Source organism: Lygodium microphyllum, chromosome 11, assembly GCF_053477565.2.
Source record: "Lygodium microphyllum isolate KBCC chromosome 11, Lygodium_microphyllum_v1.1.10, whole genome shotgun sequence".
NCBI lineage: Eukaryota > Viridiplantae > Streptophyta > Polypodiopsida > Schizaeales > Lygodiaceae > Lygodium > Lygodium microphyllum.
The window spans coordinates 94,838,231-94,858,373 of record NC_141145.1 but is presented as its reverse complement, the minus strand read 5'-3'; the positions used below and the strand labels follow the sequence as shown (position 1 = coordinate 94,858,373).

Below are 20,143 nucleotides of genomic sequence, written 5' to 3'. Positions count from 1 at the left end.
AAGAAGGCCCTGTATGGTCTCAAGCAGGCCCCGCGCGCTTGGAACGAGAAGATTGATTCGTTCCTCCAGACTCAGTTGGGATATCGGCGGTCCAAGGCCGATCCGCAGCTGTATGTTCACACTTCCGAGGATGGTTGTGTGCTGTTTGTATTATATGTTGATGATTTGATTGTCACAGGTGATGATGCACAGCAGGTCCAGGAGACAAAGTCAGCTTTACATCGGACGTTCGAGATGACGGATTTGGGACTACTCCATTTCTTTTTAGGACATGAGATTTTTCAGTCTCAGAGGGGGATCTTTCTCTCCCAACAAAGATATGTACAGGAGCTCTTGGTGTCTTTTAAGATGGAAGATTGTCGGGCCCTCTCTACTCCTATGGATCCGAACTGGAAGGCCACTTCCCACTCAGCTTCTCCTTTGGCGGATGCTTCCCGCTATCGACAGTTGATAGGGTCTTTGATTTGGCTTCTCAACACCAGGGTTAATCTATGTTTTGCTGTTGGGCTCTTGGCAGGGTTCATGAGTGAACCTAAGACGGTGCATTGGCAGGCTGCTCAGAGGATACTTCGGTATCTGAGGGGGACGTCTGATTTGGGGATTCATTACCCCACAGGGACAGATGGGTCAGATCTTGTACTTGCAGGTTGGAGCGACTCGGATTGGGCCGGTGACGTGGACCACAGGCGGTCTACAACAGGTTACTGCTTTACTTTGGGTGCAGGTGTTATTTCATGGAGTAGCAAGAAGCAGCCCACGGTAGCCCTTTCGTCTACTGAGGCGGAATATCGGGCCGCATCTTCCACCACATGCGAGGTTGTGTGGCTTCGGAGATTGTTGGAGGAGCTTGGGTGCCCCCAGACTCGTCCTACATTGCTGCGATGTGACAATGAGAGTTACATTGCCTTGGCAAGGAACCCTGTTTTTCATGCCCGGACGAAGCACATTTAGATCCAGTACCACTTCATCCGAGAAAAGCTTTTGGATGAGACCATCACTGTGGAGTATTGCAAGACGGAGGATAATCTTGCGGATTTGTTTACGAAGGCGCTTCCTCAGGCTCTACTTCGGCAACATTCCAGATCCCTCAGGCTTCTGCCCTGTCCAGGCTCTGAGAGGGGGTGTCAGAGATCATAGCCTGTCTGGTAGGGCAGTACCAGCTGCAGCAGTCGGACCAGCAGCAGTCGGACCTGCTGCACAGTCGGACTGCCACGTGGCAGTCCGACTGCCTGCAGCCATTTTATTCCTGGCTGCGCCCTATTTTGGCGCCCCGTTCTAGGTGATTTTTCGCCTATTTATTGCTGACGTTTCCAGCAGTCTGGCCACTATTCTCTGTCGCAGATTACAGACCGGTGCCGTGCAGATTTCTGTCTCTGTTCGCAGATTTCAGACAGCAGACAGTGCAGACTGCAGCAGACTTCGAGGTGGACAGCAGGTCGCATTGTCGAGGTGGAGACACGCAGTCCAGCGCACTGTGCCCGTGTATATCTTTGTATTCAGCATTCTTTATACAGCAGATCTTCAGTGTACACTGTCTCTTTCTCTCCCTTCTCTCTCTGCGTTCTCTCTCTCTCAGTCCTACGCTTCCACACCGCTGCACTCTGACACAACGTGTGGGAAATCCCCGTACTAATGCACTAAAAAGGTTACACCAATCATGGCAACGACCCAGAGGTAATTGCCATATGCCAGGGATGCAAATCCTCCCGAGGGAGCAAGTCGGAGTGTCGAATGAAATCTAGCTGCCAATGCAAGAGTCCTTTAAGCTTGGCAATATGTCTCGGTACATTAGAGGCCGAATCAAAGAGAAAAGCATTGCGCATTGTCCAAATGTGCCAGCATCCCCAGTATCTGAAAAAGTGAAATAAGATCTGCATATGTAACTGTGGCGGTGTGGGGTACTTTGGGCGCACAAAAACCCAATCGAAAGGAGTCAGTGAGGACCCCACCACCGCGCGCCAGATTTGTGACAAGAGTAACCAGATATTCTTGGCGAGCGGGCAAGAAAGAAAACGATGTCAGGCCGATTCCGCAGTAGTGGTACAAAAGAAACAATTGCCATTCGAGATTCGACGCTTGGAAAGGACCGAGGCAAGAGGAAGACCACCAATCATTACCCGCCAAAGAAAGACTTTGCATTTGAAAGGTGCCTTATTCCGCCAGCCCTCCATCAGCGTCGCCTGCCACCATGATATCGATCTCCGCAATCCCCAAACAGTATTAGCTTTCACACCCAGCCAATGGTGATCTTGAATGAGAAGATGATACATCTGATTAGTAGAGGCCTTTTCCAGACTCAACCGGCCTGCAAGGTCCTAGTCCTGCCAAGGACGATCCACAGCCAGGGCAGGAAAGGGTTGCCTACCCTGAAGCTCCAACACAAGCTTTTCCCATAAACCACGGTATCCGCGCGGGATCCTGAAGAGTCTCCGAGCAGTCCGAAACGATGCGAGGACATTGCGAGTGGCAAGGGTAGCATCCGCAATCGACGTCACACCTAAACAGGCCATGCGGTTAAATCTCGGTCTGAGCTGATGTTTGTCTTCCCATGAAAGTAATCTGGATACTGCCAACAATTCCAGCTGAAAGGAGTTAGTCTGCAAGCGGTCCCCTACTGGATGCCAACGGGCCTTTTGGAGCACCACTTTCCAAGAGCCGACCAAGTGCAGTAACAAAGAAGAAGAGGGACTGGAAAATCGAGAGTCAGCATTAAGGACATGCCACCAGGAGGCCCGAAGCCACGTGTTACCATGGCGTAGCCCGCTGTCCTCAAGAAAGTAACGGGCTATGATGGTCCACGGGTGATGATCCACACACATGGCACGAAAAAGAGACCAACGAAGAGCCAACATATGAGTTTCTGCATCCAAAATAGCGCCACCACCCATGCGTTTAGGGGTGCATGTATGTGACCATGAAATCCATGAAATGCCTGCCTGCAGGGAATCCTTCTTCCATAGCATGAAACGAATGGGATGAGTGAGAGCCTTCAAAGTAGTAGGCGTCCACGACAGCAATGGCAGGAAATAAGTTAACATTGGTAGCATAATTGTCTAAGCCACTTTAAGGCGCACATGGAAAGGCCACGCTTGCGACTTCCAATACATAAACTTCGCCGCCAGTTTTTGTGAAATCCACTCCAGTAGGTCCTTTGGCCGTACATCCACTCCCAACGGGTATCCAAGATGCCTGACAATGGATCCACGGGAAACCACCTGGCCCTGCCAGCCTAATGACTGTAAATCAGGCTCCGTGCAACTGAGAATGGCCGACTTAAAGGCATTGATGCGAAGACCAGAGGCCTGACCAAAGAGCGTCCAAACATCTAATGCCTTTCGAATGTTGTCCCTGTCTGCCCGCAAAATCATAAAGGTGTCATCAGCCAAAGATTGGCTAATGAAGTGCTGCCCCAAAGGAAGAGACAATCCTACCAGGTGAGCAGAAGCCGCCATTGAGGATAACATTGAAAGGACCGGGTGAGTCGCCAGGGCAAAGAATAGAGGACTCAAAGGGCAACCCTGTCTAACCGAGCGTGCAAGGAGAAATGGATCTGTAACCCCACCATTGAGCATAACTCTTGAAGAAGCCGTAGCACTAATGGTGTAGATCAATCAGGACATCCGGGTACCAAAGCCCATAGCAGACATGAGATCTGCAATGAAAGACCAGTCCACATAGTCAAACGCCTTTTCCAAGTCCAATTGAATCAATACCACTTCTTGACTGGAGTGCCGCGCATAATCAATAGCCATTTGCACATTCAAGATATTATGCAGAATGTTGCAGCCCTTGATGAAACCGTATTGGAGAGGATGCACAATAGCTGGAAGGTGCTTGTGAAGCCGATTCGCCAGCACTTTGGAGAAGATTTTATACATCGAGCCTATCAAAGAAATTGGTCTCCAATGCTGCAGCTTTGACGGTGAAGGGACCTTGGGAATCAGTTTGATAAGGCCTTGTTTCCATGAGGAAGGCATGACCCCTGTTTCCCAAACCTACTGACACATGACCGCCAATGGCTTCACCAACTGCGTGGGGGAGTTCTCAAAGAATTCATTAGTGAGACCATCCCAACCAGGACTTTTATCCTTCGGCAGGTGCAACAAAACATCCATAACCTCCTCCTCGCAAATATCCGCCTTCAAAGTGGCTTGCATATCAAGTGGAACCTGCTGGCGGACCAGATGATAGAAGACCAAGCGGGCATGCGTAACCTGGCTAGAAGGCGAGGGAGAAGAACCAAGAAGTTCCATAAAATAATTTCTGCACATAGTGACAATGGTCTGCGGATCAGTGACCATGCGACCTTCCGAATCCTGGAGTCTAGTCATATTTTCGCGAGCCGGAGAAGCATGCAAGGCGCGAAAGAACTTATGAGACTGGCAGGCACTATCTTGCAATGTGTCAGTCAAGTTATGCAGCTTGGCCTGCTGATAAGATTTCAACTGAAAGACTTGAATAAGATGGGCCAAACGCCTTTCCAGTGACAGCAGAAAATCATCATCTGGGGAATCCACGAGCAAGGAACGGACCAAAGCCAGTAAGTCCTCTGCTGCATGTCGACGTCGCCGGCAAAGAGAGGCATGATGAATCCCATACTGGCGAGCAATCCGCTGCACATTAGAGAGCAGCCGAGCAAATGCAGCTAGGCCGTCAGAGGCGAAGTCCAATAAGAACCTCTCAATCAATTGCTGCATATAGCCCTGGAAAATGGGATGCTTTAAATAAGAGGAGTTGAAACGTAAAGGAAGCCTATCCAGCAACTGCATAAAAGGTGCAATAGATTGTGCCCGCATCTCAAGCTGGAGGGGGAAATGGTCCGACAACGCATATTGCTGCAAGACCTTCATTTCCAGCATCTCGGGCAGAAAATCATCCCCTTGCATGATATACATTCGGTCCAACCGCGACCAAGTAGTTGCATATTGTGTGGAATGAAAAGTAAAGCCTGAAAAAGAAGGGTGAAGCCACGACCAAAGATCTTGCTTAAGCACGCGCAAAGCAAAAGAATTCCACACCCGGCTTTCCGGCGTATCCATTACCGAATGTCCTGAAGTGGACTGAGAAGAGTCAACACACATATTGAAATCTCCCATCAAAAACCCCCTTCGGCCAAGTGACATGGAGCCCTGCAAAGTCGACCAAAGATCCCGTCGGGATGCGGGATCATTCGGAGCATAGAGGCCCAGCAACCATAAAATTTCTCCTTCAAATAAGACTTCGATGACCAGAAAGCGGCCCTGCACATCATTTTTGACAAGAACAGGCTGGTATTTCTCATGGACAATCATCAGCACGCCCGAATAGTGCGTAGCATGTGTCCCTGCATAAAACAAACGGAAGCCATGACAATCCACAATTCTCCCTGCTTCAGCGTGACTTTTGTGCTCAACTGCACACAATACATCCCACTGGTTCTCATGCAAGACAGTCCACATGGCATGTTGCTTATGGCGAGAGTAAATGCCTCGCACATTCCACGTGGCTATCTTCATATATCTTCAAACAAGGGAGTCAAGAACGAGGCGCCTGTTGCCTCGCTTTCACCTTTTCCGCGAGAGCATCTAGGACGCCCTCATCCAGAAAATCAGCCAAGACAGCAAACGAATTGTGGCGACCTGCTTTAGAGGTAGAAGGAACATCCACTGCCTTGGGAGTGGGGCGGGGATAACGCCGATCCCAGGGTGTAATCACATTACCTTTTGTATCAAACATCAGCTTAGCAGGTGGGCCCTTGGGGCCATCTGTATAGGCTTTCCTTGTAGACTGATTACGGGGGCCAGACGGGGCCATAGTACGCGCAGCCGGCTATGAAGTGAACATTTCTTTCCTGCGCATATACGTGCGCACGGAATCCTGTGAAGTATTAGGCCCAGGATCCGCCAGGCCTGCATCCAACTTTTTTCCTTTTTTTTTACGTGCCTCAATCCAATCAGTGCTACGAGAATCCAAACCCAGGACCTGTTGTTTGCCTTTATCCACGACATTTGGTGGCTGAAGGGCCTCCTGTGTCGGGGCATCAAGCACCATATCATCCTTAGGCAGCACAACCTGCGCATCCTCGGAAGATGGTTGCCTTTCAGGGCATTCGGCCATGAAATGCCCCAATTTACCACATGAAAAGCAGTGGCCTGCAAAGTTGCCCCATTTTAAGCGAAAATGCAAAGGATGCATGCCAGAACAATTGAGGCGAAGCCACGGAGGCCTTTTCTTGGCTGTGTCCCATAACATGCATAAACGATTTCGATTCATAGCCCTGAGGCTTGGGGGCACCAGCACTGTTCCCACAACGGCCATTGCATCCTTCAACAATGGCCAATAAACCGCCGGACAATTTTCCACTTCCACCCATACCGGGCATTCTCGTTGAAGCAGTCGCTGGAAATCGCCCATAGGGCGCCAGGGTACAACATGGACCAAGCGGCGATCAAAGAATAATGGCAGCTTGGACAGGAGCTCAGCTCGATGTGTTTCCGATTTCAACAACACCTCATAAAAGCCGCGAGGTCCAAGGAAGATCTCCTCAACACACTCCCCTTGCAATAAATGGTGCATCCACTGGCGAATATGTGAAAGCACTGGGATCCTGGCAGTGAAGAAAAGTATAACTGCACGGTCATAAAACACCGAGAAGGACCGCAAGACTGATTTCGGGTCCACCGTGGCTTCCAGCACATCATCAGTGCCCGCGTCAGAAAAAGTTTCATTGTTGTGCTGGACATAATCGCCAAGCAGAGTATTGGCAAAGTCCAGCAAATGCTCCCAGTCAATCTCCTGCGAATCCACCGGATCAGAGGCAACCTGCGCATAGGAACGTTCTTGAGGACCCATTGGCTCGTCAGAAGTATGCTTGGAGCGTTTGCCCGCAGGCGGCAGTTCAGAACCCGGAGGCATCTCCTCTGTGCAGGGCACCATATCCTCCGGCTCCTCTGTATCGGAATCAGGGCCAAGGGCTGCCACCGTCCGGTCTAGAAAATCCATATCCAGGCCAGCCATACTGCTTCCTTAGCGCTGCCCGCGGACGAAAAGCAGGGGACCACAGGCGAACAGGCGTACACTCGTTCAGGCGTCTCTCTCTCTCTCTCTCTCTCTCTCTCTCTCTCTCTCTCTCTCTCTCTCTCTCTCTCTCTCTCTGTGTACAGATCAGGGGGTGCACCACCCGGCTGCAGCAACAGGACTACAACGGAGAACCGGGCAGACACGCGCAGATGACCCGGGGTGTCGGGTAACAGGAGAAACACGGGGGAGGCGTAAATATGGCTGCGGCAGCCCCGTACGCTGACACAGAGAAGTCGACCACAGGCAGAGCAGATGTCAGGCAGGGCGGATGACAGGCGGGGCAGGCGTCAGTCAGGGCAGACGACAGGCGGGGCAGGCGTCAGGCAGGGCGGTCGTCAGGCAGGGCGGTCGTCAGGCGGGGCAGAGTTCGACAGGAGGGACAGACGCCAGACGTTGAGGCAGGCGAAGTCGCAGCAGGCGTGCAGCGAGCAGGCACGAGGCGCAGACGGCGGTGGCAGCTGCGACAGGCGTGGCCACGCGAGGGACTGACGGGCGCAGCAACGGCACGCTTTGACGGGTTCGCGGCTGTTGTACAGAAGGCCAGGGTCGTTGGGCAGGGAAAACGGCGCCGATTCGCCCTCGCTGGCTCGCGGTTCAGCTGCACGCAGGGTCAGGGCGATCCTGCGCAGCCCTGGGGAAAGGGTTTCAGGCGACGCACAGGGCAGGGAGGCGCGCATGGCAAGGATCCGCCATCGTTCCGTCGGCCAGCCCACACATGGCTGGAGATCGTGTTGAGGTTTTCGAGCTGCCCCTTTGTGTGTTGCGCGACACTGGGCTATGAGTAGCTCAATTGACCAGTCTTGCCAATGCTTAAGATTTCAAGCTTGTGTTGAAGCCTTGACTGTTTTGAAAAGGTATCATTATCATTGATAAGACCAGCCATCAGTGGAGGCAGATGATAGGGCCATGAATCACTTGATTAACAAAAACCTTACTTCATCAAGGTCTAAACTGTATCTTAAGAATACTGAATACTTAGAAAACCAATGAATAAGTGAAAACAGCAGGAAAGAAAACCAACTAGCATTGGAAAAGTGTAAACTTACTCCTTTAATGTCCGTTCGACCGCGGAAGTGGTGAAAAGGAACTTAGGTCAGAACTGTAAATTGATTCATCATGAATATTCCAGAGGGTGGAGGATTTGTTCTCTTCCCATTTAAGAATCTCTTTCACATACTGGAAAGCAGAGTTGACAGTAGATTGGTCACGAGCCTTCAGCTGAAACGTATATAGCTTCCGTCCACTTGTATTAATACTTTCAAAAAGCTTTTTGAACTTGTGTGCCATGTATGTGTAAGCCTGTTGTGCCATACTTTGTGGAGTATGTGTGGATGCCCGAACGGGATCAAAATCCGAAAACCATTCACAAACTTTCAGAGGAACCTTGTGAATTTTTTCCTCAAATGAATCGTATTTGTTCAGCAGTAAGACAAAGGGAGTGTCATGGAAACAGGGATGTTTAAGGATGTTCTGGAAAAGATCACGGCTTAGTAACATCTTGTTTTGAAGAGGGGCATTTCCATCGCTCCACATTAGATCATATTCATCCGTAGCAACGCAGAAAATAACTGCACGTACATCTTCAAACATTTCCAGCCATTTGCAACCTTCAGTCATTCCCTTCGCATTTATCCTTATCAGGTGATATCTGTGTACAAAAATGCAAGCCATTATAATAAGGACTCTTAAGGACTACTCTCACTAGCTCCCAAAAGCTTTTGGGCTGAATGGGTGATCAATATCCAACAATCACTTTTATTTCTGGTGAGAGGAGTAAACCTTTTCTAGCATGCACACAATTCTTTAACATGATTTGAAAAAATAAAAACCATGTGATTAAAAATTAATCAATGATTACCTATCAAATCTACCAAGAGGTTTGTGCAAATAGATTAATGACTACAAAGGAGATATTATATCTGAACAGTCAACTGAATGATGTAAGCTAGAAAATTTAAGCCCACTGGTTATAATGTTCAGAGTTCTCTCTTTGCTTCTATAACCAAATATTCAGAATTAAGTCATGGATTTTCTTTTCCAAGCCATAAAAACTGAGGAAAGAGTTCATTTCAGAGAACATCCTAACATCCACATCTTCTTCTCAAATATGAGAGAGAAAATGACTAAATCTTAACCGATATCCCAAATTAACAATCTAGAATTGTTATTCCTACTCTGGCACAAGGTTGCATTCCATCCATGGGTGGAGCGATCCCTCCAGTCCGGTCAGATCCATCTGCTCCGTCCAGTATTTGTCCGGTCCGGACTGGACAAATAAAAAGGCCTTGCCAATTTGAAAAAGGAAAGGACATATTGAAAATTTTCCTCTACCTCTACCTCCCTTACCAACTCCTCTTCCTCTACCTCTCTTACCACCACCTATTCCTCATTCTCTTCCTCTTCCTCTACCTGTCATGAGGACATGTATTTTTAAAACCTCACTTAACATGTGGATTAATTTTTAATCACATGGTTAAGTAAATGTTGCACATGCGAGGTGTAACTGGGGTTAGAGTAAATTTATGAGCCTGAGACCCGATGAAATCACTGGATGTCAAAGGCAAAAGTTGCTTTAAGTTATGTTGCACAGGTACTTGGTGATATCTGATGCCAATCGTTGGCCCCACACTATATTTATCATTACTCATTGGGTCAAAGTATTTACATTCAGTCTCAACTCTCATCTTGTTCACTATTGAAGCAACAAGGTCAAAGTTAGTAATGAATAGATAATGCATTGTGAAACTCTATTTCTTTCTTCGGTTAATATTTACTAGATTAACCCTTAATCTTTTATGTATTATTTAATGACCATACAAAACACCTTATTTCATCCAACCTTTTTTTGTGTACGTTAGGTACCGTACTAAGTCCACAGACTGGATGGATTGGACAGACCATCCCTTACTGCCCTGCTCTCACTTGTTTTACAAGCCCAGAGAAAGGGTAATGTGCATGTGTAATCTACGTATGGTGATCTGGCAATATGGCCAGCTGTTGCTAGAGGGATGACAAGATTGTAAATAAAATCGGTCCAACTTTCTAGTATCAAACAAGATAATGATGAGCATAACAAAATCAGGAAAGGGCTGTTGCAAGCTACAACTATTAAGTGAGTGATCAGAATTGGCACCCCAAGCAACTACAAAAGGTCCTAAATAGAAGCAAATTGTGGCCATTGAGATGAAGTCAACACCAATCCATGGGCAACAGTGGAGCATCCAGAACCCAGACAGACCTGGGCAAAATGCCGTTCTCTATTTCAATTTTAATTTCATTTTCTTTCTTTGATTTTCATTTGTGACATCTTGTTCATTTATCAGCCATCAAATATACACAATCAAGTATTTATAAATGTATAAATGCAATCCTCGAACCGTGACCATTGATTTTTTCAATAAAACCCCACCGCCCCTCCAAAAAACGAAACAAAAAAGGCAAAAAGGAGCTTCCTGTTACCTTTAAGAGCAACCCAAAAAGAAGTCAAGATTACCTGATTAATGAGGATAATTGATCATAGTTTTCATTGTATGTCTCTGAAACTGGGCTCCGTTCATCAAGAGAGAACTCCAACTCTGCAAGACCTGACCCTTGTGTGACTCCTTCAGCAAATAAAATATCTTGGTTGGTAGGCTCGTAGTCATTTGATGAAATGTCAACAACCTGAAGAAAGTGTAGAAAAGACTCCTGTATTGAAATGGCATAAACTTCATGCGAGCATTTTTAAGATCTGTCCTGACCAACGTAAGCATGGCGAAATGGGCCCTTGCTTGACCCTCCAAAAAAAATGTGAAGTGCAGCAATACAGCACTTTTTATGAACTTATAATCAAAATTCATTAAATCTCACATAATCCACAGCACTATTGTATCATAAACCAGGTTTTAAAAGATTAAGATAAATATTGAACTTTGGACCCAATTGCTAAGTACTACCATGTCATAGGTAAGTACAGGTGAAAAGCGTGAAGCAGACAATCTAAAGCATGTCTTGAGATTCTTGTTATTGCAAAGAACAGACTGATGGATCAGGTGTATGCAGGCCCCAGGGCCATACAAGGTCAGAAGTGAGCTTAAATTGAATAAATCCAAAGTGAAGCGCCTGAAACATGATGATAACAATAGAATCCCTACTAAGCCTGAGACAAAAGGCACTGCAAAGAGCGGCAAGCCATTCCCTGAAGTAAAGAGACCTCCTGGTGATTGGCAATCAAATTCTACAGCCGCATCCAAAAGGTATATGACTGCAGATGTATAATATACCAGGATAAATTGCCATGCACTTACAGATTATGAAGCAAACCCAGTCAAAATATCTTCGCTGATATTGCTATATTGAATCTTCTGAATGCAGCTGCAAACTAACTTTCAAAATACAAAGATACTTTGAGCCTCCATTATTAAGTTTACAGTAGTAAAGTATGCACCATAAAACAGCTCTGATTAGAGGAAACCAAAACTAGTTGGAATCTTAAAAATGTCCAATCCTTTCATTTATTATTAAAAGTGACAACAAATGGAAGCAAGTCGTATACCCTCTCTAGAAAGTATTCAGCAACATCAGGAAGCATATGCAGCTCTGCCTTTCTTTTGTATGTAGCTTGAATTGCAGGGTCCCTCCACATTTCTCCTACTACGGGTGCATATTCTCGTGTGGCTGCTGGAAAATAAGCATCTAGGTGTCCATTCGCCATAATTTCCAAAATCCAATCTGCTCGATCCTTCAGCCGACCATTAATAGTGTAAGGATTCTTTTTTCCCAACTCAGCTTTGCTTCCTGAATCCCCTGAAAAATTAAATAACACCCAGGTACCTAAAAATATGAGCAGTTTTCTGATTCATCATTCCCGCCTGTTTTTCCAAGAGATAATATAGCCTAGCTGGCATATCCATCTGATTTTAAATAATTTCTCAGTCTCAGAATACACCACTTCTGCCACTTGTGTAATGCATACAGCTTTTCATAAAATGTAAGATATTTTAGAATACAGTACTTTCTGCGACATACAGCTTTTCATGAAATGTAAGGTCAAAGAAACACTGAAAATTCCTGATCAAACGGCCCACCTCCTCCCCTTCTGACCCAACGTTGCACTTAAAATGATAAGCTAGTACAAATGACAAAACCCCCATTTTAACAAGCATTGGTTCTTTGCACATACACCATCGATGTGGTAGAATCCAACCTCATTAATTCTTCACCTTCAAAAGAGAAACCAGATGCTTAAGATTCCTGAGACTCCTGTTGCTTCAGACCATATGATGACCAGGTTTGCTTCGTATGATTTCAATGTTCCTAATCAAAAGAACGTCTACATATTACCTAAATTCATACACAATGAATTAGTATTTTGATATATAAAATTTCACCAAATCAACCACTCCTCGATCTAGAACTTGCATTGTGCTGTCTGATTATCTGCTTCTGCAGATCTAATCCAAATTTTGCATCATGGCCAATGCCCAAGCTCCAGACCAAATATTGTAGCCTAGCGCAAGTACACAAATTTCCTACCTGTGACTTCGATCCTAAGCGTTATAGAGAAATTGCAATCCTTGCATCCAAAAAATGGGAGCCCTAGATAAATGAATAAACAAAAGAAAACAAGTTTGCAACTTTACAAGGGTTGTGGCAACTCCCTTTTTCCCAAAAGTTGCCCTTTGACCTTCCAACAGATCTGGTCCTTGAGTTATATGACAAAACCGCATGTAAGAAAAACGGGTAGGCTATGGAAGAGTGAATTTTTTGCAGATCTCTCCTTAAGCAACATATTAGCTCTATTTTGTTCACATTCCCACTTCCCTAGCAATAGGTGCCCTACAATAGTGGTCCAATGGGACTATCCTTGTGTATAGTGTATAATGCACATGTATATGTTCTGCACTATTTTGTATTCATTTCACAAATTTTCTTCTAAGCCTTACAATCATCAAACTTTGTGACAACTGATAAATGGAATTATTGCAAATCAAGTATCTTGGAGAATAACCTATTCTAACAATGCTACAAAGAAAACATAATGAAATTTGATACCTGAGCTTGGAGATGGGGGTGTTGATAGCTCAACATCAGAATTCTCAGTAGACACTATCTGAGAATTACTTGAGTCACCTAGTCTCTCCCTTATTGCTCCTTCTTCTTCTTCAAAAAGTTCCCGTCCCTCAAGCAATATGCTAATATACTTATATATGCTGCTTTGTATCATCAACTTTATACTTTGCAATTCTTCTTGTGTAAAGTTTGGATCTTTGTACAAAAACTTTGCCTGTTAATAAAATATCAATCAAAGAACTACTCATTGATATTCACGTAGGAAGAAACAAAGAAGTGGGTTCTAATCAACAAATGAAGCATATTGATGCTCATGTCAAACAGAAACATTTGACTGTCAATGTCATTATTATCAGATAATATAGAGTGTAATAGGTAACAAAATTCCTGCTTATAACTTTGGTGATCTTTGGTGATGTAAAGAATGTTCATAAAACACATGAAAGCTGTGTGTTTGCTTATAGCATTAGAAGTTGAGTAAAATAATGCAAGGACCCACATATTCAAGTGAAAAAATTGGGATTACATTCGTATTCTTTGATTTGGATTGGCTGAGCTTCAAAATGCATGTTTGTAACAGCTCAATAAACAATAATTACAAATTTAATAAGGGTAATTTGGAACAATCAGAAAATGAACATAGATTGTGTAAGCAAGTTTCATTTTTTGAATAATAGCAGATAATGCCTTTGTCAAACAGTATCTGACCAGGACAAATAATCTATGTCTTCATCAAACAGAAACTGACCAGTTATACAATCGATGCAGATCATGTGTGCTCATTTATGGAAGTTTATATGAAGCATAATTGGATTCCCACGCATAGTATGCAAATTTCCCACATGGGAAAAGCTATTTCAGACGTGGGTATGGAAACAATATCAAAAAAAAGGTGGGGATATCATACTCGACTCCTCCCAACCACACACAAGAAAAAAACTGTTATCACATTTTGAATGTTGAGACTTTATGCTTTCATGAAACATGTGAACAATGTGTGTGTATTGTGTGACATTGCAATTTGTGATCTGATGCTTTGAAGTTTGATCTTCTATGCTATTTTAAAGTTACAAGTTTTGAAGATTAACAATGTGTATAATCTTCTACTTTTTAGGTTCTCTAAGATAAAATTAGGGCCATGAACTGTACTCCAATCACACTTCCGTACCCATATGCATATGGCAGATGGAAATGTATGGAAAAAAACTATCATATAAAGCCCAACCGCCTTGAGGAGGAGAAGAGGAAAAACATTTGAGAGGGAAGCAAGCCGTACAAAGTGAGAGATTGCAATCCATAAACGAAGAGGAAATAGAAAAGGGTGATCAAAAACCAAGCTGTACCCCTTGAGGAGAACAGGAAAAAATGTTCAAGAAACACAAGAAGGACGAGAAGAGGAGGACAGAAAAAACAAGCTCTATAAAATGAGAGATTGCAAAACCTGAAAGTAAGTATTCCAAAAATCTCCCCAAGGTGACTGATTTAATATGCCAGAACAAAGACTAGCCTTTTCCATCCACAAGGGTCAACCATCTTACTCATGTATGTGACGTGGTAGACCACAAAAACAACAACTTGTGGTCTGTAATAAGCCAGAATCATTGTATGCTGAACGGTATGACTGAACAATATTTTCATTAAAAGAGTATATACATCCAGATTTAGGTTGCCTGCTGTACTGTAGTCTGTAATATACAAGCTATGATCAGATATGATGACATGCACAATCAAGATACAAATGATACGAATCAAGATACAAATGATACGAAGTCTCTTATTACAAAAAAGTAACAGAAAGGCTAAAGCCTAGCCAAATCTGCTACTACTATAGTAATCAGCCCAAATACTTTGAAAACAAATGAATGTAGCCTCTACAATGTTGTTGATTCAGCTCACCTGTTTAAATATTGTACTTGTTCCTGAACCCTCGTGCCCTAAAAGCAATAGCTTGTAAGTTTTCTTTTGCTCCAAGTATGCAGGCACAGATCTAGAACTGTTGAAATGGGACCTGGATCTCATACTGTTGCTGTTTGGAGTAGGCAAGGAGAATAAAGAATACAAAAACCTCGTTGTGGCCTGCCTAGCAAACATTACGAAGCATAGACAAATCAGATATCAACCAAGAGCAGATCTCACTGTGATTGATCAATGAATAAAAAATGTTGAAAGTTGAATTAAAGTTTAACATAAATTGTTTTCAGAGTACAGAAGTAAAAGAAAACAGCTACTTGTTCATTGGCTAGTAACATCCTCATCATATTTCTTCCATTCATCCAATTCTCTATATCCTTTCATAAATTTGATGTGTCATGTATAATAGAGGGACATGACAGGGAAACACCAAAAAGTTATGACCATCCATGTATTTAATTATGCACATATAGGAATTAAACTTCAAAGGACATGACTATTATGTGCAAACAAGAGCCATGTGTGAACATGAGCCAAGGCCAAACAGTTACCAGGCTTTAAGCTAACTTATGTATGTGAACAAGGGCCAACACCAAGTAAGTTGGTGATGTGGCATGCATGCATTAACTCACTAAGGATTAATCATCAAAAGATAGTCGTGTGGTTAAGAGTGAATGCATTAACTCACTAAGGATTAATCATCAAAAGATAGTCGTGTGGTTAAGAGTGAATGGAGACTATAGGCCATCTAATGGGCTACACGATGATGCCCTTTGATCCATAATTTGGGCTCCCAAGACATTTAAACTATCATTATTAAACACAGTTGTTGCCCCTACTATCCTACACCCTAATTGAGACTAGGGTTAGGGTTGCATATGACGGTTAAGACATTTAGGGTTAGGATCTACTATAAAAAGGCATTGTGTGTGTCATTGGTACATAAATGCAGCATTATTCATGGTGGTCCTTGAGCGTTGTACTCTCTCTTATTCATTAACACATCACCTCTCATTTTGTGATTGAGCATTATTGTGCATCAATCAATTCTCACGTTCCCTTTCATTCTACAACAATTAATCGTGCAATTACTTCACACCTAGGCCAGCAGTGGTATCAGAGCCACTTATCTTCATCACCATTGCTCACAACCACCTTCCTTGCAGCCATTGCCATTGGGTGCTAAACCTCGGTTGCCTACGGCCCAAAGCCATTGCCATCGTGCCAGCTTTCATTGGCCCAACCTACGGTTGTCGATGATTGCACATCATCATGCCACCATCAAAGAAGATCTCTCTATTCATAGTGCCACTAGCCTTTCCCAACCACTCAATTTTCTGCCGCCCCCCTTGCCATAGAGGGAGCTGCCTTGCTCAACCAACCTACCTCAGCCCTACACCAAGTTCAACACCTTGTCAAACTAAGGCTGGTTACACACCAAATGACAGACGCCCACTTTGTAAGCTTTAACCAATCAAAACACTTATTTAAGGGTTGGGCGTCTGTAGTCCTCTACACACTGGAGAGGACATGACCTATTGTTTACCTGCTAAACAGGTGAACTCCCCGCCCACTTTTGGATAGGGAGTCTCCCCTGCCCACTTTGTAAAGTGGCGGACAAGGGTGCACTTTTTGCATTTGTAACCAATCAAGAAATTTATAAGTTTATTATTTTTTATTTTTTACAAACTATGTCCACTTGTTGTATAAAGGTATGACATCCATGTCCACGCCCAATTTCAAAAAGTGCATGCCCACACTCTGGGCGGGGGTTGGTTGGCCATCCATCACTTGGTGTGTAACCAGCCTAATAGCCAACAACATCATTCCTTCTCTACCCATGTGGTTGCACTTCCTACGGCGCTGACATGTCCCACACATGATCCGTCTAACCTTTTACAGCTTTCCACCGACTTCATGTCAACCTAACACATGAAGTTCCTACCCTGACACTACTTACTGACGCAGCCTTTGGTCACTACATTTTGCCACTTGCCTTCAATTTTGCTGACACATGAAAGTTTGAAACCTCTTTTTTCAAAAAAATATTATTATCACTTATTTTATTGTTTATTCCTTAGACAACAAGCCCCAATTCACACCAGTTATCCCTATGCTAACTTTTCTCACACCTCTAGCTTCAAATTTTGAAACACTGAAGGATCAATAGGCCATGCTTCACAATATATATTCACATTGAAAATCAAAATCAAATGAGCTTTTACCCTTTGTTCCACACGAGGATTCTTTTCTCGTTCAACTCATCTGAGGACATCATTGAGGAAGGCATCATCATGACACAACCAACGTAGATTGGACAGCTTCTTCAACACATCCAATTCAAGGACTACAAGCTTGTGTCTACTCCCTTGAGCCTAGTTTCAAATTCACTTCTCATGATAGTAGCAAATCATGTGACACTATATCAAAAGGCTGTTGGATGCTTGATTTATTTATGTCACATGAGGTCCAATCCTCAATTTGTTATCTCCCAATTGAGCAAGTTTGTGCAAGCCCTTCAATACTTCATGGGTAGATAGTGAAGCGCGTCTTTCGATATCTTAAAGGCACTCAAGATCTTGGCCTTTTCTACAATGCTAATTCGTTACTCTCTTTGCATGGATATTCAAATAAGAGTGATTGGGCTAAATGTTCAAGAGTCTCTCATAGTGGCAATTGCTGCTTCTTGGGTACATCGCTTGTTTCTTGGTTCAGTTAGAAACAAACTACAGTTGCTACTTCCAATTGTAGCAAGTACAGAGTAACGTTCACACCCATAGTGGAGTGTGTTTGGCTCAACAAGTTACTTACAGATCTCATTGTGCACCAAACGGCTAAGACACTTATCTACATTGACAGCCACAATGCTTTGGCCATTGCAGAGTGTCAAAAGTGGGAGCCAATACAACAACGTGATGTTCCAAATGTGAGTAATGAGCATATGCCATAAGCAAAGTAATGCCAATGGGGCAATTGATACATATGTAAGGCCAACTTGGAAGTGCCAATCCAATGCTTTTTGGACAACAAGGCATCCATACTAATGTGAATCACCCAGGATTTTAGTAGTGGTTTAGTTTTCCAAGCAATGATTGATAATGCTTCAGCTATGGGGATGCAAGGATTGAATGTATTTGGTATGTGGCCACCTATCCATAGTATGCAAGGCCCAATGTATTCATGTATGGCAAGTAGAATACAAAACCCTACATATAGCATCATTAGCATAATGCTAGGGCACAAAGTGGCAAGTTTGGCAATGGATATATGTAGCTGATTGTTTTGGGACTCATGATATTCATGCTGGTCATGCCAATCCTCCATATAGTGCTGGTCATGAGGGAATGCAACCAATGTACTCTTGTTGGCAGCAATATAAAAGTACCAAGGATCTCCATGCTCCAGCGGAAAAAAGGCCTAGAACCTAGCGTAGGATTTGGGGCATGAGGAGATAGAGGTAAAGTTTCCGTTGGCTTCTTCGTGAAGTTTCACTATTGTTTCACCTATGATGGATGCAAATGGATGGAGGAGGGTGACCTACCAAATCATTCTCAATGATGCACTTTACCTTGATGTGTCTCAATTAGATCTAATTTCAAATCACGCTCTGTTAGGCTCGACAGAGCATAGAAGGTTCAAAGTATTGCCTAGTGCTCTAAGGGGCACATTGCACCTCCACTTCCCTGGCCTCAGGATGAGCCTATGGATGGTATGCATCAACAACAAGGCATACATTAACCAGTGGATATCCGATGTACTTGGTTTGCATCCAAGGTACTGTATGCCAACAATATTTATGCCATTGGGATCAATTATCTAGTGTACTAATTACTAAGTCGGTATGCAAATGTATGTGGTTTGCACCTAGACATTGAAATTTATCATGTCAATAGTCCCAATGTACCGGCACCTTTTCAAGCAGGCAACTATGCCACATGGCATGCAGGCTGGTCATTGCTGATTATTTTTAGTCATTTATGCAGAGTTCGGCTGATTGTTGATCAGGTGGACCAGTTTTGATGGCTGCCTACATTATTTTATGGCTTTATATCATGCTATTTATACCCCATTGGCAACTTGCCCTCCTCACTTGGTTTCAAGTGTTGGTAGGAGAGATTTGGCTCAAGGAGATACATTGACAGCCCTTGTACATCTGCCCTCTTCATTCCAACATTCATTGACTGCAGATTTTTGCATTCTTTTGTCGCTTTTCTCTCTCCCTTTCTCTCACCTTCATTGCCTTTCAGTTTGTCTATACGCATCTACATTCGCTGCACTCTGACATGGTGTTAGAGCAGCGTAGGAGGGCTGATAGATCATGGGCAGACCTGATCAAGAGGATTCTTCACGACATAAGTTTTAGTTTTCAAACTTTGGAGGCTGTGGTGAACAAGTTGTGTGCAAAGAAGGAGCAAAGTCATAGCAGCAATTTCTTTGCTTTTGAAACTTACAAAACGTTTCTTTGCATTAAAAACGTGGGGAGGGGGGACCCCAAAAAAAAAACACAAGTTAGATTGTTTTAAAAAAAGGTTAATGTTAACCTATTGTCACGGGGCCCAAAAAAAGTAAAAAAATCAAAAGAAACATACCTTTCATGGCCCATCACGTGCGCAACCTGCCCCGCCTCCCGTCTCACTTCGTATGTCGCACTCTTTTTACCTACCCCATCGACAGTCCTGCACTTGTCCGCTTCTGCCCTATCCATCCTACACCATGTCCTGCGCCTGTTGTCCTACTCCTATCGAGGAGACGCCTCTACCGTTTCTACAGCTCCCGCTTCCCGCTATCCACTTGACAGCTGCCAGCTTTCTCCGACCTCTCAACTGCCATCTTTCACCCGCTTCTCCTAGGCCTACATTACTTTCTTCTTTCTCCTAAGCCCTCTCTTCTTTCTTTCCTTTCTCTTCTTCTCTTCCCTTTCTTCCTTCTCCTCTCTTCTTCCCTTGTTGGAATAAAGAGCCATCGTGCCTTTTATATGTGCATGGGTGTGAACACACCCTTGGCACATTTGTACTTTCATATATATCTATCTAAAACCTAAAAGAGATACACTCATCATTGTACCGAACATCAAGTGTCGTTCGTACTCATGCTCTCCTTTCTACTCACTGCTCTCTCTACT

At 44.0% G+C, this 20,143-nt stretch overlaps 1 protein-coding gene across 6 annotated transcripts in view; it reads right to left on the bottom strand.

Annotated features, from left to right (window-relative positions):
* LOC148029104 (extra-large guanine nucleotide-binding protein 3-like) overlaps nt 1-20,143 on the bottom strand; it is an 88,249-nt gene that overhangs the window by 50,262 nt on the left and 17,844 nt on the right. For 5 of the 6 annotated variants that reach the window (XM_087687864.1, XM_087687867.1, XM_087687868.1 and 2 more), the window contains exons 5-9: nt 15,007-15,186; nt 13,093-13,324; nt 11,594-11,844; nt 10,553-10,722; nt 8,106-8,707 (exon numbers count right to left, since the gene is read on the bottom strand). In XM_087687864.1, the coding sequence (XP_087543990.1) occupies nt 8,110-8,707; nt 10,553-10,722; nt 11,594-11,844; nt 13,093-13,324; nt 15,007-15,186 (1,431 nt within the window). In that variant the 3' untranslated portion in view covers nt 8,106-8,109. Of the gene's footprint in view, nt 1-8,105; nt 8,708-10,552; nt 10,723-11,593; nt 11,845-13,092; nt 13,325-15,006; nt 15,191-20,143 lie in introns of all 6 variants that reach the window. The other variant, XM_087687866.1, reaches the window with a different exon arrangement.